Here is a 21,502-nt window from a genome sequence, read left to right on the forward strand (position 1 = left end):
GAGGAGCTTTCTTTCAGCCTGAGAGCCCCATTCCCCTGTGGGGGAGCCTTGTGGGGTCACATGCCAGTGGTAGGCGAGGCCATGTAGGTCTCAAAGCAGCAGTACAGCAATAAAATAGCAAGGCCAGATAGAGATACCTGGAGTGCTCTGTTTTGCCTCCTAGGCTTGAGGTTCCCTAGCCCTACTCTAATCTTTTATTAAGGAAAAGCATGATAACTCCGTGGTTGAGCACCTACTTTAAATGCAGAGGAGTCCAGCTTTGATCCCAAGCATCTCTAGATAGGGCTAGGAAGGATAATACTGTATTAGATGGAGCAGTTGTCTGATTCCTTATAAGTACCTTCCAGTGCTCCTATTTATTATATTTTAACTTGGGTATTTATTTGGGGAGGAGCTGTAGCTGATGGCAAAGGATCTGCTTTGCATGCAGAATGTCTGAGGTTCAATCCTTGGCATCTCTGTGTAGGGCTGGGAAAAGCTCCTGTCTCAAACCTCAGGAGTAGCTGCCAGCCAGTGTGTGTAATGTGGAGCTAGGGGGACCCCCTGAGGCTCTTAGGATGTTCAGAAATGCTATACAGTTGCCTATTGTTGTTTATATTCTTCTTCTTCTTTTTTGTTATCTGAGGAGTTCCTCACTTAAGCTTTCTGCTCCAGCACGACACCTACTGTACTGTATCTGCTAACAAGATATAGTTAACATTGTGAGTTGCTAGTACTATTAAAAAAAACCTTAAACTTTATTAACCATTTAAAATTCAGCCACAATTTTTAATGCCAAACTCTTTTTTTAAAAACTTCCTTTTAGTAAAAGAAAGCCATTGATATGATTTCTCTCTCACTGTTGGCTGTCCCTGACCTCATGCTTTCTTTCTAATTGGATCATTTATTAGATTTCCCAAGCAAGCTCCTATTCAGGACTTTCTCTCTCTTAAAAAAAGTCCTAAATTGTAGCAAGGAAACAGAAAAGCCTGCTTTCATTTAAATGTTCTTAGAAGCAGCATTTCTGTGTAAAAGTAGACCGGGGGTGGGGTGGGTGGGGGGGAGGGGGAGGGAGATTTGGATTCCAAAAAATTATACTGTGAAAAGTCTTTTGTTAATAGGAACAAATTAATCCATTTATTATCGCTGAGCAGAAACCACTTGCCCCATTTTGTGGGTGATATCTGATGTTCCACCCAAGCATATACAATGTTAGTAATACAGTGGTGCCTCGCAAGACGAAAAGAATCCGTTCTGTGATTCTCTTCGTCTAGCGGTTTTTTCGTCTTGCGAAGCAAGCCCATTGAAGGATTAGCGGATTAGCGCTATTAGCGGCTTATAGCGGCTTATCTGCTGATTGGATCAGCTGATAAGCGGCTTAGCAGCTTAGAAAAAGGGGGGAGGGGAAAAAACCAGCAGGAACTCGCAAGACATTGTCGTCTTGCGCAGCAAGCCCATAGGAAATTCATTTTGCGAAGCACCTCCAAAACGGAAAACTCTTTCGTCTAGCGAGTTTTCCATCTTGCGAGGCATTCGTTTTGCGGGGCACCACTGTATTCATAGTTAGACACTTTGAGTTCAATAGTGTTAAATAACTCGAGTTCATGGGTCTAACCCAAGTATGACTAAGACTGCAATCCTTACCCCTCTTCCTGGAAGTAACCTCCACTGAATTCAGTGGAATTGCCTTCTGAGTAGACACAGTTTGTTGGCTATCAGACTATATTTTTGAGGTTGTGTAAAGCAAGGTAGGGAGCCTGTGATCCTCCAGATGTAGTTGGACTACAACTCCCATAATTCCTGGTTATTGCTCGGGCTGCCTGGGGCTGATGCAAGTTGGAGTCCAATAACATGTTCCCCACCTATGGCATTAAGTGTCTCTTGTTTGGCACTATTTTTGGCATTCCTGAACACATTTGCATAATTTGGTGGCTGTTTTTGGCACCCACCAACTCCTTCACCTTTGTAGACCTTGGCTCTCTTTCCCCACCCTGTCTTGCAATCCTATTGGCTGCGGCTCCCTACATGACATTTGTCCATGGTATCACTGCACTATATGTGACAGAATCTTGCGATGGTCAGTCGTGATCATATTGCTCACCACAGCCAATTGGGTTAAAATGAGCTACGTGGGCAAATCAAGAGCCAGTGTGGTTTGGTGAAGCTCACTAGGTGACCTTGGAGCAGTCACTGCCTCTCAGCCTAACCTACCCCACATGACTTGTGGGGATTAAACGAAGATGGGGAGAACCACGTATGCCAATCCAGAGCTCCTTGGAAAAATAAGTAGATACATATGCAATTTTTAAAAGGATAGGGCTGAAGGCAGTGAGCGTGAAGATGGAAGAATGTACCATTGAAATGAAGGATAATGAAAGGACACCCAGCAGGGTCAAAAGAAGGGATTTTATCCAGATAAATTCTAGTCAGAGTAGACCCACAGAAATCAATAGACCTAAGTTATTCTTCTCTACTCTGAGTAGGTCTAGCATTGGATACAACGCATAGGAAATATTTGGCAACGTGGGTTTCCCCACCTCCCATCATCAGCGACAAATGTTCTCCCTCCCAAGCATCATCAAACACTGTCCCAGGAGCTACCCCAGGATGAATCTGGTCCCTGTGTATCCTTCTTAAGAGAAACGCTTGCTCAAACAGTATCCAAGGCCTCTTTGGCACCAGGAACAGACTTCCCTGTGCTGGAAGAAGGAAATAAAAATAATTGAAGCAATTGTCTTAGTTGTCTCCCGGGTTGTCACAATGATGTGGATAAAATCAAATAAACGGGAAGTTATTGTGAGTTGTTAGCAGGAGAAACAGTTGTGAATTGGCAGAGCAAACCAACCCAGGCGCTTAAGATGTTTTCTCATTATCCGGATTTATTGTTTTCAGGAGCAGAGCAAGGGGGAAAAAAAAGTTGGCTAAGCAAAAATAAGGTGAATAATGCCTGGTCTGGGGGATGTTTAGTTTGGAACAAAAATACCAATTTTAGTGTGTGTTTTTGCTGTGGTACAGCTGGGAATTGTGGCGTCACTTTACCTCTTAGCTGTGGTGGATTATGCTGCCGCATAAACAACGTTGAGCACTCAGCACTGGAAGTGCCATGGAAGGGACATAACATGATGAAGAAGATAAAAGTACGAACCATCCATGTATTTTCAAAAACCCTTCAAAAACTCCCTGTTGGTAACCTCTGTTCCTTCCATCTGTCATGACCCACAACTAAGGAACCTTGCAGTGTGTGGTGGTAGTTTGAAAGTCCAGGCTGCTTCCTTGTGATTATCTGTCATTACCTTTTGTGAGGGGCCCTTAGCTAGTAGACGCATTGCCGGCACATGCTCGGACTCAGAGCATCCACCCCCTTAACTCAATAACTTAACATCTCCATAACTGCACAGAAGTCAAAGGCTGAAAAATAAGGGGAGGGCCACTTTGCCACCTTGCCAGTTTCTACAAGGGGGTGGAGTCTACCACACTCCAAGGTTTCAGAGGTCTCTTGCTCCCTACTGAGACAATAAAGGTAAAGGTACCCCTGACTGTTTGGTCCAGTTGCAGATGACTCTAGGGTTGCGTGCTCATCTCGCTCTATAGGCTGAGGGAGGTGGCATTTGTCTGCAGACAGCTTCCGGGTCATGTGGCCAGCATTTGGCAAACCAGAGCAGCGCACGGAAACGCCGCTTACCTTCCCGCCGGAGCGGTACCTATTTATCTACTTGCACTTTGATGTGCTTTTGAACTGCTAGGTTGGCAGGAGCAGGGACCGAGCAACGGGAGCTCACCTTGTCATTGGGATTCAAACTGCTGACCTTCTGATCGGCAAGCCCTAAGCTCTGTGGTTTAGACTGCAGCGCTACCCGCGTCCCTATTGAGACATTACCTTCCTGCAAAGAAGCCAGCGAGGCCTTCTTGGTGCTGTCTAAGGTCCTATTCTTTTCTAAACACTACAGTTGTATCTTGGTTCTTGAGCACCTTGTGACTCGAATGTTTTGGCTCCCGAACGCAGCAAACCTGGAAGTGAGTATTCCGGTTTGTGAATGTTCTTTGGAGCTCGAACATCTGACGTGGCTTCTGCAGCTTCCGATTGACTGCAGGAGCTTCCTACAACCAATCGGAAGCTGTGCCTTGGTTTCTGAACGTTTTGGAAGTTGAATGGACTTCTGGAATGGATTCTGTTCGATTTCCAAGGTACCACTGTACTTTGTGTTTTGCTCACTGAACACTGCCTATTTCCCCTAGGAGCCTCAAGTGCTTATGAATGTTGCCTATTCTTTTCATAAAACTATAAGTAACGATCCAGTGGATCACCAGCTGCTGATAGGGTGCCCTTTGCAGTGGATGTTGGTTGGTGGCTGATTCCCCCCCCCCCAGCCAAAAGCCTGCATCAGAGCATTATTTGGGGAGGAAGTGGCAGCCTCCAGGCACTGAGATGAGCACATTGTTGGGCATGGTGACGGTGAAGCTGCATTTTACCCCCAACCGAGTTCTGCGCCCTGAAACTGGACAGAGGAAAATTGGTGTGCTTTGGACCTTTCCTGGATTTGGTCAGAGGTTCTCCTTTGAGAATGCAGTACTAACAACTAGCACAATCAGAAACCTTGAATGCCCCCAGCTCCCTGTAACATATTCATTTCTTTTGCTGGTGTTTCAGAGCCTTTGTGACCTTCAGCTCTTGAATATACAGCCTTGTAGATTTGCTGTTCTTTTCATAAACTGCCAACTGCTGTTTGGCAGATTTGCAATTGACGTCTTTGTCAGATACCTCTCCATGCCTCTCACTTCTTTTGTTTATTAAAGGTAAATATTAACGAGGCAGGTCTTGCTCACGTTCAGCATAATGCTTGTAAAATAACACTCCTTTGGTGTTAATCATCATAACAATTTAAAACCAATATTGCCTCTGAAACAAAAGTAGCTTGCTGACATACATGGTGCAGTGATACCTGATAGTTGTTTTTCCCCTTCAGTGCCTTAGATCACAACTGTGCAAGATTATTGTGGGTAAATTAGAGGCTGGTCAAATTAAAAGCAGAGTCCTACACTCGGAATAAACATGCAAGGCGTGCAGTTCTGATGGGACTGTACCGCTACAGAGGGTTGCATATATGAATGCTCTTTCATTTAAAAACTCCCATAGCTTAGACAACTAGAATTTAAGGGGAGAAAGGTATTGTCACTATCCAGCTCAACCTTTTCCTGAAGTTCTAGTTTCTTATAGTTTGTCTTAATTTACTCTGAGCAAATTATTGGTTTTTGTGTTTTTTAAAAAAGCAATCTCACACCTTCAACTTCTCTGCTCCTGTTTTAGTCTTCTCTGGAAGTTTCAAGCTCTACTCTTTGTTCACCCTAGAGCATTTGAAAAGCATCTGTCCCACAAAAGAGTGCCCAGCAGGTGATATTGGAGCAATACTATTAGCTCCAGCCAATAGTCAGGGATGATGGGGGTTGTAGCCCAATCATATCTGGAGACCACCAAGTTGGCTACCCCTTTCTACCCTCTCTTCCCAGTTCTTAATTCTGAAGGAAGGGCTACTGTTTTTGTCTCAGGCATTCACCTAGTCCAGAAAAGATCTTCAACCTCTTTTAAAGCCAAGGGGAACAAGTAGTTTTCCTCTGAGGATGCAGAGTTTCAGACACCCACTTTGCCTTTGGACTGCATGACCTTGCAGTGGCCTTCAGATCATTGCTGGAGCAACATCCCAAGCTCTCTGCATGTGGATTTGCCTCTCATCTAGATCAGTGTTTCCCAACCTTTTTTTTTACTGTGACCCCCTTTCGACTTTGCTTCCTTCCTGTGGCTCCCCTATGGGCATAGCCAAGGGGGACAAGGGAGGCAGCTGCCCTCCAATAAGTAAAAATCAATACAAATCAATACAAATTTGAGGTTCTGACCCCTAACAAAAGCCTGCCCCCTTCCTGGCTATGCCCGTGCCCCCCCGGTCCCACTGGTAGAAAGGTAGCTATTTAAATGTTTTGTTTGTAAATAGAACATACTTTATTCATAATTCTTATAATTTATACAAAATACCATTACATAAAATGATAGGAACATAATGAAATATTGTTGAAGCAGAAAAACATAGAATCATGGAGCTGGAAGGGACGCTTCCCCAAGGGTCATGTTTCTAGTACAACCCCCTGCAATGTAGGAAACTCAGCTAAATCATCCATGACAGATGGCCATCCAACCTTTGCTTAGAAAACTCCCAAGGAAGGAGAGACCAGAAACTCCTGGGGGAGATCCATGTATTATAAAAAGTAAACAACACTTATTTGACCCCAGTTATTTGACATAGAGGGGGAAACCTGCAGATACAGTCCAAAAGGCGAACAGGGAGTACTGTATATATGGGAGAATTTTAAAAGCACATGGTCCTTACTCACCTGGTGCAAAAAGCTCTTGTCATCCGGAGGAGCCCTGGCTGCCTAGATAACCTATAGCCCCACACATCCTTACCTTGGAGTAAGGCCCATTGAACTCAGTGCAACTTTCTTCTGAGTAGATACTTCACTGTAATTTACTATATGCAAGTCAGCAGCACCCAGACATCCATGCTCAGCTAGGCGCTGGGGTGGATTTCATCCAGCGCCTTGCAGAGCTGGGCAGACACTGCCAGCGGACCTTGTGCCCCTCGGTGACATCTGAAGGCCCTGATCCACTAGGCACTGGGGTGGATTGCACCCTGCACATTCCAGAGTCAGGCCCAGGCTGCCACCGGGCCCAACACTGGCAGCAACAACAAGCAGTTCTGGCTCTCCCAGGCCTACCCATCCCCCCCCCATTTACCAGATCTGAGGGTTTTGAATTGCGGGCTCTACTGGTCCCAGATTCTGCCTACCTAGCACTTTGAAAGCACGTCAAAGGGCAAGTAGATAAACAGGTACCGCTCCGGCGGGAAGGTAAATGGCGTTTCCGTGCGCTGCTCTGGTTCACCAGAAGCGGCTTAGTCATGCTGGACACATGACCCAGAAAAACTGTCTGTGGACAAATGTCGGCTCCCTTGGCCTATAGAGCGAGATGAGCGCGCAACCCCCGAGTCGTTCGCGACTGGACCTAATGGTCAGGGGTACCTTTACCTTTTACTGGTCAAAACGGGAGCCTCAGTGATTGTCCTCTCCCACCACACTGCTCCAAGAAAATGCACGGGCAAAAACAAGTACTCAGCCCTAGTGGGCTGCCCCCTTACCCACTGTGAGTGGCCAAGCGGATAGCCAGCCAATCAGGCTTTTCTTATTTTAAAGAATGATTTTTTCCCCTTCACTTCTTACTTCCCTCTGTGGCCCCTTAGCCTCTTGCTGTGCCCCCTCATTTACACATTTTTCACTTGTGCCCCACTTGGAATACCCCACCCTTGGGAAACACTGATCTAGATTTACCTTGCAGCAAACACTATAGTGAGCTGTCCACGGTCCTGAACTGTTCTACTCTATCCAGTGTTGCAGTGGTGGGGAATATGCAGCCCTCCAGGCAACTCTCATTTGCAGACACAAAGGTCCAGGAGGAGGGCAGTTGTTATAGTCCAGCAACATCTCCAGGGCTATATGTTCTCCACTCTGGCAGTACTCTTTCCATGAGGACTTTCAGCCTTTTTTATTTGAAAATATTTCTAAGGATACCAGGGGAGTGTACAAATAAGCATGAATAACATTGCTCATACACCGTATCTAATAGATAATATATAATATTGTAAGTATGTTGTCACACTACAGTTTGCATGGCTATCAATAGGTGGTGCTGCAAACTAGTGTGAGGACAAATTTATCAGGAGGCCAGTGAGAAAACAAGTGGGTGGCTAGATGGCAGAGGCCAGTGAGAGAGCAGGTGGCAGAAGCTTGCAAAGGACTGGCTTGCACAGACCACAGTGGCCGAGAGTGGCAAAGTGTGCAGCCAAGGATGGTAAGACAGTGGTGTGGCAGAGAACTTGGAAAGCCCAACTGCTTTCTGAAGCAGTGAACCCCTTCTTAAGACACCACGAAGCAATGTTGTGGGGCGGGATGCTACTTCAGAGAATGGTTTGTCTGGGTGTGTTTGGGGTGAGCTGTTAAAGGGTGGGAGGTGGGTGTTTGTGAGGTCTAAGGGAGATAAGCAGAGCTGGTGAGCAATGCAAGCAGGAGCGGAACCCCAAGTATGTACAATAAAAAGTACAGCAAACCAAAACTGTCAAAAATCCAAAACAATTGACAGAGTAGAACTAAAGCAACCCAACAATTTTAAATGCCTAGACCTGGGGTCACCAATGTGGTGCAACCGATCAGTTTGTCAGTATCTCATATGGTGCTGGTGAAAGCTCCCTTCAAAAATCTGAAATGATTAAAAAAAGTTTGCTCTTCCAGTTCAGTTGCGGTTTGAAACATTGAGGCTCCCATCCTCTGTGTGTGTGTGTATGCAAATGTGTGTAGGGTGTGTGTGCCAAACTGGGTTTTGACTTGGGTGAAAAAAGCCTAGTTTGGCCCTTGCATGCTCAAGGTAGTTTACAACTTAATTTTTTTAACGTAATTACAGACCTAACAAAGGTACTAATAAACAATAAATAAAACATCAAAAAATACACATCCAAATTGAACAATCTCCACATAAATTATAATATCTAAAAAAAAAGCTGCAAATTAATATCAAAAACTCCAACAACCCCTTACCCAACAAAATCTCCTAAACAACATCCCAGCCCAAGAGTCTGTTTAGCAGCCTCAGCTTTTGTAGCTGGAGTCAGTCTGGGCTTCGCCCTCCCAGGCCTGCAAGGCAGGGAGCAGGACTTCCAGGATTCACAGCCAAGATGTGACTAGCATCCACATGGCACTCTCAAAATTCCAAGGGTGCCAATTAGCCCCAGTGGGTTAGTGACATCTGGCATAGGCAAACAGGAGTCTCAACCTGGTGCCAGAAAGGGTGCAATGATGACACCAGTCTGTAAATGGTGCCTTGTGCCAAATCTCCCATTATGGTATGAACCTGGAAGTCTTCTTCTCAACCCTCTGCTTCTTGGTGAGCACCTTCTCTACAACCTGCTCTCCTGGCTACTATGGTGATGGTGTACGCAAAGTCTGATTGGAAATGACACCCTGTGTCAAACGGAAATGCCCTATCTCCTGCCATGCTCTGAGCCTGCAGATCTTCTTCTCAAATCCTCCATTCCTCGCTTGGCAACATCCCTGCAACTTACTCTCCTATGGTGGTGTGATCAAAAATTGCAAATAATTGGGCCACGGGGCCCAAAGCCCCATTGAAATGGAAACATTACGACAGAAAAACTCCCATGGGAATTAAAGGCCACCCGAGTAGTTTCCACATCCGTCTTTGATGACACTGGAGTAATTTAAATTTGTGACACAGTTCAGAGTCATGTCAAAGGCTAAAAAACTCTGCAGAAATCCCCCCCCCCCAAAAAAGAAAGTGCCATTACAGCAAAAAATAGGATTCCATGACTAGGCTTTGTTCAGTGGACCTGCTCACTTAAGACTGCAGGGAAGCAATAAAACTAAGTGGTGCTTTTTATTATTTCTGCCCCCCCACCCCCTTCACCAGAAAGAAATATGTCTAATGAATGTCTCATGTCTGAAACACTGGGCTGGATTCATCAAAGGGAGTCAGTAATTACCAAATTGAGAGAATCATGAATTGCTTTTCTAAATTTGAAAAGCACATCAAGAATAGATCAGGAGCAGGCAAAATTAATAGTTACGAACTCATTTCCATAGAAATGGACTTATTAGCAAGCTTGCCAGCTGCCTAAAATTATAAGGTCTTTTCCTTCTGCTTGCAGGAAATAACCGTGTTGGGGTTTTTTGGTTTTTTTTAAACCCAAATCAAATATTTTCTCCCCTTCCTTCAAAATTCCATTGAAACTTGAATTTTGCTAAGTTTGCAGAAGGTGGGGAATATCTCTGTTATTGGGCAAATTGAAAATAAAATGGAGGAAGGAAGTACCAGAAAGAGAGGAGGAGTTTATGCAAGTTTGAAGTTTTGTCTTCCTTCAGAAGGAACGTGGTGTGAGGTGCAGAATCTAACAGGATTGAGGACTGTGATGTTCTTATCACTTCTTATGACAGCTAATCTCTAGTCAAGTTCCAGCCTGAACAGGAAGCCTTTGGAGTTCTTCTTGTCAAGGAGAGCCAATGGCCAGCATGCATGAGCAGTCACTAGAATACCTTTCCTTTCTGTTGGTTTATTCAGAATATTTATAGGCCATTCTTTGGCAATGCCTTCACTGAATCTTGAAATAACATAATTAAAGCCACTGTTTGAAATGGTAAGTTCAGGCCAGGGATCAGCTGCAGCCCTGCAGCCCTCTGGTTTGCCACTGGGGGAAAAGGACTAGACTTGCTGCTGGCCAGATCTAGCAAGCTCATCTTATGCTCCTATCATGGCTGTGCATCTTGACTTCTCTGCAGTTATGGAGATTGAGGTACTAAAGGGGAATGAGTCTGCCAGGCCTGCATCCAGTGGCTGCACCGCCCCCCAAAAGGAATGGACAGATACCCACATAAGACCCGCTCCCTGCTTTGCTTGCCTTTGCACCTGACCTGGCAGGGCAAGGACCTGATTGATTCCAACTACAAAAGCTGAGGCTGCTGAAGAGGCCAGAGACCACCTTGGCTGTGATTGCTGGAAGACGTGGTCCTTGCCTTGCTGGACTTTTCCCCACCTGGCCTGGGAGGGAGGGGCTCTGACTGACTGATTCCAGCTACGAAAGCTGAGGCTGCTCAACAGACTCTTGGGTTGGGGTATTGTTTAGAGGTTTCTCTTGGGTTTTTTGTTGCTGCTATTGATATTATTATTTTTTATCTTTACTTTTAGATATTATGAGTTATGGGAAGGCTGTTCAGTTTGGTTGTACACCTGTTGATGTGTTTTATTTATTGTTTATGGCTACTTTGGTTATGTTCATAATTATGTAAATCTTTTCATGTTGTAGGGGACACGGGTGGCGCTGTGGTCTAAACCACTGAGCCTCTTGGTCTTGTTGATCATAAGGTTGGCTGTTCGAATCCCCACGACGGGATGAGCTCCTGTTGCTCTGTCCCAGCTCCTGCCAACCTAGCAGTTAGAAAGCATGCCCCCAAAAGTGCAAGTAGATAAATAGGTACCACTCTGGTGGGAAGGTAAATGGTGTTTCCATGCTCTCCTCTGGTTTCAGTGTTCTGTTGCGCCAGAAGCGGCTTAGTCATGCTGGCCACATGACCCGGAAGCTGTCTGCGGACAAACGCCGGCTCCCTCGTCCTGTAAAGCGAAATGAGCTCCACAACCCCAGAGTCGTCTGTGACTGGACTTACTTGTGTTGAAATTCATGCATTGCAGGGGGTTGGGCTGGATGACCATTGGGGTCCCTTCCAACTCTACAGTTCTATTACTCTGTGAGTTGGACAAGTTCCTCCAGCCTTTTCTGAAGGTCCCTTGCAAACTTGTGGATTTTGCTGAGTTCCTGAATGTGCTGATGACAGACACAACTTGGAACTGACAGTTAATAACCTTTCGAGCCAGGGAACGAAGTACCGATCAGTCTTCATACTCTAGGAAAGGCTCGGGGTCAATGGGGTGAGTGTAAGAACAAAGACCCCCGGGACGGCAAAAGGGCTGTGGACCACGCGAGAGGTGAAATAAAATAAAATAAATCCACTTTGGAAAGTTTTCGTGCTGTGGCTCATTATAACTACGACCTGGGAAGAGGCACGGAACAAGGGCCACAGGTTGATTGCAGTCTTCTCCGTGGGGGATTCTGTGTCCCAGATACTGCCAGGCTTGGGCCAAATGATCTGTCTGTGAGATGGAGGGATAAAATCAAACGTTCAAGGAGTGGCAGAAGTGTCACAATCTTTTCAGAGGGCTCAATGCCTGCCAACGTGTAAAGCATTTTCAGTGGCTGGTAAGCTCACTTTGTAAGAAGTTTCCTCTGGGGGATATATATATATATATATATATATATATATATATATATATATATATATATATATATATCAGTCTGAGACATGAAACCTAATTAGAACAGAACTGCTCTGACAGGTGAGTACAGCTGTTTCTGCAGCGCCACTAAAAAAAGGAGATTAAGACAACGCAAGCACCTTGTATTGGTTTTATTTTATTTTTTTGCAAATGCCTGCCCTGCTTGGTGTATGCAAATTGTCTGCAGGTGAAAGGAAAGAAGAGCATCACCAGTCCTTAACTTTAAAGCTGCCTTCATTGGAATTTTGCAACCTTCACCCTTTTACCAGTCAGACCTGCCCCCAGCACGAGGATTATACGAAAAGCTTTCCTTCTAAAACATTGTCACGTCCCACTCCCTTTAGTATAATATGGTAGGGAAAGATAAGGTGGCACCCTCCAGATTTTGCTGGACCCCAATTCCCATCATCCTTGACCATTGGCTACGCTGGCTGGGGATGATGGGAGTTGTGGTCCAACAGCACTTCGAGGACCACAGCTTCCTGCCTATTACACACCCTAGCTATTCCACGCCTTTCCCATTGTGGTGCCCCCCAACTCCCATCATCCCTGGTGAACTCTAAGAACATTTGGAGGGAATCCAGTTTGGAGAAAGATACATAACACTGGCACAGCTAGGCATCCCCCATAAGTGCAATATTACTATTACTATTACTACTACTACTACTACTACTACTACTACTACTAATAATAATAATAATAATAATATATTTATACCCCAACCATCTGTCTGGGTTTCTCCAGCCACTCTGAGCGGCTTCCAGCAGAATATTAAAATACAATGATTCATCAAACATTAAAAGCTTCCCTAAACAGGGCTGCCTTCAGATGTCTTCTAAAAGTCTGATAGTTGTTTTACTCTTTGACATCTGGTGGGAGGGTGTTCCACAGGGCGGGTGCCACTATCGAGAAGGCCCTCTGCCTTGTTCCCTGTAACTTGGCTTCTCACAGTGAGGGAACTGCCAGAAGGCCCTCAACGCTGGATCTCAGTGTCTGGGTAGAACGATGGGGGTGAGGACGCTCCTTCAGGTATACTGGACCGAGGCCGTTTAGGGCTTTAAAGGTCAGCACCAACACTTTGAATTGTGCTCGGAAATGTACTGGGAGCCAGTGTAGGTCTATAAGGATGCATATGGATGCCAACTCTTGCAAAGATTACTCCAGGGTGTATAGGTTGAACTACTGGAGCACAGCCTGTGGCTCTTTAGGTGTTATGGGTCTGAAGCTCTCAACATCCTCTGTACAACTGAGCCCAGAGCCTCGGAGACACCGCAGGGGCACCACTGAAATCTAGGACCCCAAGGTTATGATATGGAGGTATTGATCACCCAGTATTGTTTTTTAGTTATGCTATCATATCATACCTTCCAAAGCCTCAGGAGCTCTGGAAAACTGTGTTTCCTAGGGATTCTGGTGCTCAGAATTCTACCTTGGGCATTTTCACTGGGCGTAATGTGGCCAGTTTATTGGCCTTGGACATTGACAGGGAACCCGTGGCCATCCACATATGTTGGATTTCCAGCTCCTATCAGCCGCAGCCTCTCTCTGGGCAATTGTCAGGGAAGATGGGGTTTTTAGGGAGACTGTGTTGCATCATTGTGTAATGTTGCACGGAGAAAGCTTGGTTGGGGTGGGGATGATGGCCAGCACTGGTGGCTGCAAGGAGCTTCCACTGTTTCCTACTGTGGAAAACGGGCGGGGGGGGGGGCTGCAGTGAAAGGGGTGAGTAACTTCACTCTCCTTTTGACCCCCTCCAAGTTTGCATGCGAGTTCAGTGATGGCCAAACTCAGCCCTCCAGCTGTTTTGGGACTACAACTCCCATCACCCCTAGCTAACAGGACCAGTGGTCCGGGATGATGGGAATTATAGTCCCAAAACAGCTGGAGGGCCAAGTTTGGCCATCAGTGTCCTAGGAAAAAGCTTGTTGCCTGGCTCCTGTAGATAGAAACAATTAGAAAATCTGAAGATCTACTGTTCTGAGAAGGGGACATGTTGGCTGATTTAGGTGGTCTGACAACAACAGGCATATCTAAGCCCTCTAGTATGATTGCCAGAGGCCCCCCCCCCCGTCCAGCAACAATTTAAGGAATCTGTCTTTTCTTTTTCTGTCCAAATATGAAACGTTTATGTAATATGTTAAAAAAAAGATCCAATTTCAAATTCCAAGTAACACCACCTTTTAATTTTTCAGGGCAAATGTCTCTTCTTACGAGATCTTTCAGATAGATTTTGAGATAGACAACAGTAGTGGCCTGGTGGGGGCCCAGCAAATCACCTGGCAGGTGGAATACCCCCGAGATGAGTCTGTGAGCGAGCTGGTGGTCTCCGAGATCTTTGTCAGCCAAGCGACTTTTGCAGGAATTGTTCCACTTGCGATGGTAAGAATCTACCTCCTCCTTTGTTATATTATTCTGTTTCATGTTTCATTCTGTTTCTGTAGACGTGGGAATTGGGGAAGGAGAGAAATATTTCCTGAAAAATGCTTTGATTGTTAGAATGCTCACCTTTCCCAGTCCCATTTATTGTCATCTATTTTTTATTTGGCATCATTCTTTGCCTCCTGGGATTTGCATCTCCCTCTTTCATGGATGATCCCAGCCAATCAGCAATCGCACAGCTGAATGGGATGACATCACAATGATACATAGGCAATCAGATTTAGCCAAGTGAGGAACCCAAGCCCATCTGTGAGAAAGGCGAAAAGAAAATGGTGTGAAAAGGTGACATTTTTGGAGGTGTTCCTATAGTTGGTTGAAAAGATTGCGGGGGTTTTGACAGACAAAACCAAAAATGCTTCTGAAAAGCAGCAGTCTTTGGGTTCAGCCTTATGAATCCTTAATGTTTGTTCAAGGCAACTGGATCTGCTAATTTGCATCTGCAGTAGAAAGGTCTCAATGCATAAACTACGTTTCAATAAGATTTTTTATTTACCTGATGTTTAGTAACAGCTCCTTGGAAACCATTAGAGTCTATTGTGTGATTCCACCCCCCCCCCTTTTGGGGGGGGGATTATGGGCCCAGTACATGATAATCGCTCCTCTGGAGCTGTTGCCTTCCACTGTGTCACTGGAATCTCCATGCATCCACACATTGGTGATAGGCTACAATTAGCTGTGGCATTTTCATTTAAATTAATTAGCTGGCTCATGCTGGAAACTTTATATCTAAACCAAACAAAGTGAACCAATGTTGGGGAAGGCCTGAATTCTCTCCACTTCCCAGACCTTTGCATTTGCTAGTCTTCCATCACAGTCTTGTGGTGTTTTTAATAAAAGAAGTAATTTCAAAGGTCTTGGTGGACCCAAAGTGGACTTCCATTTTAGCCCCTGTCCCATATGTACATGTAAAAAAAGAGCCCATGGGATCAGACCAACATCCTGTTATCCAGAATAGTCAGCTGGATGCTTCCATAAGCAGGGTGCCTGCAGTTTGTTCCCCTGGTATTTATTACTCTGAAGCAAGGATGGGCAGAGGGACACAGGTGGCGCTGTGGTCTAAACCACTGAGCCTAGGGCTTGCCGATCTGAAGGTCAGAGGTTCGAATCCTCTTGACGGAGTGAGCTCCCGTTGCTCAGTCCCAGCTCCTGCCAACCTAGCAATTCGAAAGCATGTCAAAGTGCAAGTAGATAAATAGGTATCACTCTGGCGGGAAGGTAAATGGTGTTTTCGTGCACTGTTCTGGTTTTGTTAGGAGTGGCTTAGTCATGCTGGCCACATGACCCAGAAAAACTGCGGTCAAATGCTGGCTCCCTCGGCCTGTAAAGCAAGATGAGCGCCGCAACCCCAGAGTCATTTGTGACTGGAGCTAACTGCCAGGGGTCCTTTACCCTTTTTAAAAGGAAGGACAGACCCATTGAAGTCTGGTCCATCTCAGTTCTACATGGGGGCAGGACTCAAGTTGTGGTGACTGATGCTGTGAAGCAGAATTCACCCAGTTTTGGCTTGTTCACCCACTAATATGAGTCATAGCTCATTCAGTAGGGCATGGGACCTTCTAATCTCAGGGTCATGGGTCCGAGCCCCATGTTGGGCAAAAGATCCTGTGTTGCAGGGGGGTGGACTAGATGATCCTTATGGTCCCTTCCAACCCTATGATTCTATGATGCCCATTGGGACTGGTAAGGTAGAAGGCAGGGAGCCCAAAAAGGAGGTGGAATCAGAGCTAATGTGAGGTAGCGGCAGAGTCTGGCTTTGTATTTTCTTTGTGCCAAGAGGGGGCAAAATGCACATGTTCACAGACATTCTTATCTCAAGCCAATATATGGTATGGGAGAGCCTGGCTTCTCTCTTTGACGTTGGCTTTTGCTCAAAGTTTCTGGGCTCCCAAACTGGAAAATCTACAGCTATTTTTCAGTGTTCCTTTTAAAATGTCTCTGGTCCTCTCGACACAGCTAGGGAACTTGCGTCATTGTCGGAGTTGGGCTCGGTTACAATTCGGAGTAAGTCCCAGTAAGCCCTGATGCTGTGATGGACCCCTCTGATGGCGATAGCTCTGTTAAGGATCTTTGAGCTGGGATCATCTCTTTTAAAAGTCAGACAGCCCCAGAATTCAATGAAACCATTGGGGTGACCTCATTGGGGAGGAAGAAGAATGATTTTGCTGCTGCTGTTGGCATCCTTCTGTCTTGGGAGACAATGGAGATGAGTGCACTTCTGGGAGTGAATTCAAACTGCTGGAAGGTTGCAGCGCCCACCGTGGCTGTAGACACCGACGCAGGAAAGACAAGTTTTGTTGCAGCTGGGGCAGATGAAGGCATCTAGTTGTGCTGCTGCAGATGCACCCGGGCGTTTCTTCTCTCTGTGCTCCTCCCAGGCCCAGCATTCATTCCTCCTCTGATCACTGTTATGGATGCACAACCTGACTGCCTTTCTCCAGGCACTGTGGTCATCCCACATAGCAGGGTTGGTGTCGCCAGCCTTCATGTCATCTTTGTAACGCAGAGTTGGTCTGCCAATGGGTGTGGTGCCTGAAGCCAGCTCCCCATAGAGCACGTCCTTGGGGAGGAATGATAACACACAGGATTTATTTGCCACATCAGCTAATTAATTCACTATCATTATCAAAAGTATCCCTCCTTTTCCTGAAGGAGCTCAAGGTGGCATACATGACTCTCCCTCTCTCCCTAGCCTTCTCACAACAACCTTCAGAGGTAGTTTAGGCTGAAAGCTCCCATTCAGGCAAATGAGAGGCATTATCTAAGTTCAAGGAAACATCCCAGCTAAGCAAATAGAGTCAAAGATGGTGCAAAGCAAGGCTGATGCAGTTGGGGGGTGGATGGACTGGGGAGAGGGTGTGTAGCTGGAGCAGGTCTCAAGAACTAGGGGTTTGGAGGGCTGCATCCAGCCTCCAGCAGTGGTGACCGGCAATGGTAGGGCAGAAGGCCAGGAGGCCAACAGTAGGTGGAGCAAAAGCCAATGTCAGACAGTCAACTAATTTTATCTCTATCCTCCTTCCTGTTGAGTTTGATGAAGACAACTTTGGGTCTAAGGAAGAAGGAAGGAGACAGTCAGTGCTACCCTCTGGACCAGCTGCTAGGCAAGAAGACTGGCAGATGGGGACTGGCTGAGAACAGGCCAAGGTTGGCTGTGCAGTGCCCCCATTCACTCTGGGGGCTGCCACTGGCCCCCAGGCCTGAAGTTTGCTACACCTGAATAAGGCTTCACTTCTCAATTAGTTCTAGTGTTTCTTGACAAATTGCTGCATCCTAGATATGGCTCAGTTCCTTCTGCTCACAAGCCTGCTTGAGTCGGTAGCCTTAGGCAATGAGAAGTTGAGCGAGACAGCCCTGGAGAGGAGCAACATCTTGTGTTTGCATAGCTTTCCTCATGTTTGCCAACCTGGAGTGTTCGTTAGCATAGCAGGCATGGAGCCTGGGCTGCAACCCACCAGAGCAGGAAGAGAATATCACTGCACCATGAGAACATAAGAGCCCTGATGGATCAGACCAAATGCCCCCCAGTCCAGAACTCTGTTCTCCGACCCTGGCTAGCCAGCTGCCTGTTGGAAGCCTGCAATTAGGACCTGAGTGCACCAGCACTCTTCCCAATTGTGATTCTCAGCAACTTGCATTCAGAGGCAGATGACCACACTGGAAGCTGTAGTTTGTTGAAGATGCTGGGAGTTGTTAAGAGATGTCCCCAACTCTACCTCTCATCTAAATCAGAACCAGTGACAGTGGTGAATGTCCCGTGAGATGGTCTGGAGGTGGTTGGAGGATGGATGGCGGCTAATGAATTGAGACTGAATCCTGACAAGGCAGAAGTACTGTTTTGGGGGGGACAGAGGGTGGGCAGGTATAGGGGACGCCCGGTCCTGAATGGGGCAACTGTGCCCCTGAAGGACCAGGTGCGCAGCCTGGGAGTCATTTTGGACTCACAGCTGTCCATGGAGTCACAGGTCAATTCTGTGCCCAGGGCAGCTGTCTACTAGCTCCATCTGGTACGCAGGCTGAGACCTTACCTGCCTGGGCACTGTACCAGAGTGGTACATGTGCTGTTTATCTCCTGCTTGGACTACTGCAATGTGCTCTATGTGGGGCTATCTTTGAAGGCGACTCGGAAACTACAATTAATCCAGAATGTGGCAGCTAGACTGGTGACTGGGAGTGGCCGCCAAGACCACATAACACCGGTCCTGAAAGACCTACATTGGCTCCTATTATGTTTCTAAGCTCAATTCAAAATGTTGTTGTTGCTTCTTCTTCTTCTTCTTCTTCTTCTTCTTCTTCTTCTTCTTCTTCTTCTTGTTATTATTATTATTATTATTATTATTATTATTATTATTATTATTATTATTATTATTATTATTACTACCCTCACAGAGATACAATTTTCAGAGTTCCCTGAGAGGAAGGATTGATTGTTAAACCAATTTGGGAACTGTAGCTCAGTGAAGGCTATAGGGATCTCCTAACATCTCTCAGCACCCTAAGCAAACTACAGTTCCCAGAATCCTCTGGGGGAAAGTGGCTGTTTAAAGTGGTATCTTAATGCTTTAAATGTATGGTGTGAATGTGGTCTAAGGTAGACTACAGTAAACCCATTAAAATTAATGGGCCTGAGTTCATCATGTCCATTATTTTCAATGTGTCTACTCTGAGTAGGGCTAATTTTGGCTTCAATCCAAGATCCTCCCCCCATTGGCAGTCTGCCAAATGCCCACATTAACTGAGTTCGAAATTGGCCCCTTATGTCAGATGGTGACAATGAGGATAGTTTTGTTTGTAGCTGTAAATCACGTCATGTTCTGTGGAGTGTAGCTTATCTCCAGCAAAAGGGACAAGAGGAAGGGTGAGAGAAAAGCAATTGGGAGAACATCACATCTTCTTCTCTTGTGCGATAAGCTCTGGGTGGCTCTGTAATCTTTCATAGACCCTGAAAGCTCTAGAAAATGTCTAGCAGCCTTATTCCTACACAGGTTGCCCATCTACTACTGAGCTAGGTTCAAGGTTCTTGTATTACTATACAAAGTCCTAAACAACTTGGGGTCCGAATACCTTCAGGACCACCTGAGCCCTTAAATCCCAGCTCAGTCACTGGGATCATCTGGAGGAGTGCTGCTAGTTGTCCCCCCCCCCCGTCCTCTGCATTTCAGAAGACTACCTTCAACTAGAAGGTGAGCATTTAGTGCAGGCATCCCCAAACTCGGTCCTCCAGCTGTTTTGGGACTACAATTCCCATCATCCCTGACCACTGGTCCTGTTAGCTAGGGATGATGGGAGTTGTAGTCCCAAAACAGCTGGAGGTCTGAGTTTGGAGATGCCTGATTTGGTGCCAGCAGATCCATGCTGTGAAATCCTTTCTCAGAAGAGATTTGGCAGGTACCCTCCCAGAATTCCATAGTTCAGTGCATTCAGTCTAGAGATGTGCAAGTCCTGCATGTTGCCTGAATTCCGACTCCCACTTCATCCCACACATGCAGCAAATTATATTTTGCTTTGGTGTTTAGTGGAGATGCCAGGAATTCAGCCTGGGGCCTTTTACATGCAAAGCATGTACTCCATCCCTGTGTTATGAACCTTCTCCCAAAGATGAAATGCTAGTTCTCATGGTTCTGAATAAAGAGCTGAATATGTGTGGGTCTTCTGCTGAGTCAGATTAGCATGATATTGGTCTGTTCCAGCCTCTCACAAACTGCTGAATCTGAATGTTGGGAGATTCAGGACAGAAAGAAGAAAGTCCTTCATCGTGCAGCATATAGTTAAGCTACGAAACTTGCTCTCACAGGCATAGGGCAATGACAGTTGTCAATAAATTTGCTATACTATATATAAAGGCTCAATATGGTTAAGTTGAGAAGTAAAAGGTTAAGGGTCAAATGAGGAGAAGGATTGTGGTTGTGTTTCTTCCAAAAGTTGTCCGTTCCAACTCTAGACAACAGCAGCAGAAAGATAAATATTCTTCTTTTCAATAATGGTTTCCCCTGTGCGTTAGCCTTCTTATGAAAACAGTCCTCCCAAAAAGAATAAGGGGGAAATGTGTAGCAGGTCTTGTTCATCATACTGGCAAAGTTCCTGGTTGCTTGGATACAATCTGGGTCGCCGAGGGTTTCATTCTCATGGTGAAGATGGGTAATATTGTTTCAGCCAGTTCTATTCTGTTGCTGCTATTGCCGGGGGGACGCTGCGTCTTACATAACATAAACTTAAAGAAGAAGCCTGGACTGTAAACTGGAGTCTTTTCAGAAGAGTGTGGACACCTAAAAATGTAAAGTGTGAATATGACACAGTTGTGTTGCTAAACATGTGTGATGTAGAGCAGTTGTGAACAGACTTTTTGGTCTATTTTTGTTTATTTCTTGGAACCCTGATAGCCACTGTGATGGGATGATGAGCTGCTTGTGCGTAATATCCCTGTCCCTCAGAGTTTGGTTAAGTCCGCAAACCTCTGTCTGTAACGGAGCCCCTTAATCATGGCTCCGTCAGTCGCTGGCAGATTCCGACAGTGGTTGCTTCCGGAATCTCTTCCAACATAAAAGCTCCTTAACGGAAACGCGTCTTCTGGACTCTCGGCGTGACAGTTTCCGTCGAGGAGTGGGTGTCCCTATAGGAGGTCCTGAAACCTCCCCACTGTTTTCGCTGGAAGTGTCTCTGAGCCATCCCTCCTGCTCACTTTCCCTCGGAGCTCCTCCTCTCCCCCTCCTGGTTCCCTCTTCAGCTGCTGAGTCTCTCCCAACCTCTGTGAGCCCTTCCACCTCCTGTCCTTCCGATGGCAGTTCCCTGACAGCCACCCATCACACAGGCCAGACGAACCTTAAATCGCTTTTAAATATTCAGACTGTCCATCTGTCCTTGGTGAGATTGCTGTCCTCTTTCCCCCGTTACAAGAGGACTCTCCTTTGCTTCACCAATTCCACCCCACCCCCAACTAGCATTGAGGAACCAAACTCGCCTACAAGCCCGTGGGATCTTTCCATCGCAACATTTGAAAGACATACATCTTAGGCCACTAATCCTTTGCAAGCAACGTTTAGCCTCCGGTCTTCAACACATAAGCCGCAAACTCAGCCCTTCTTCTGTACAGCATCTAAAGGGAAATCAGGGAAGGAGATGATTGTAACAGATGCAAAATAGTGGCTGAGTGGTGGT

The 21,502-nt window shown here is 46.0% G+C and overlaps 2 protein-coding genes across 4 annotated transcripts in view; both read left to right on the plus strand.

The window, feature by feature from the left end:
- The window catches only part of TMEM132B (transmembrane protein 132B), a 368,394-nt gene that overhangs the window by 245,267 nt on the left and 101,625 nt on the right, over positions 1 to 21,502 (plus strand). For all 3 annotated transcript variants that reach the window (XM_081174744.1, XM_081174746.1, XM_081174745.1), the window contains one exon: positions 14,107 to 14,293. In XM_081174744.1, the coding sequence (XP_081030870.1) occupies positions 14,107 to 14,293 (187 nt within the window). The remainder of the gene's footprint in view (positions 1 to 14,106; positions 14,294 to 21,502) is intronic.
- Positions 1 to 21,502, plus strand: part of LOC308576035 (uncharacterized protein) — a 476,523-nt gene that overhangs the window by 215,793 nt on the left and 239,228 nt on the right. The gene's annotated exons all lie outside the window — the stretch shown is intronic.

Source organism: Podarcis bocagei, assembly GCF_964188305.1.
Source record: "Podarcis bocagei genome assembly, chromosome: 16".
In the NCBI taxonomy this organism is placed as follows: domain Eukaryota; kingdom Metazoa; phylum Chordata; class Lepidosauria; order Squamata; family Lacertidae; genus Podarcis; species Podarcis bocagei.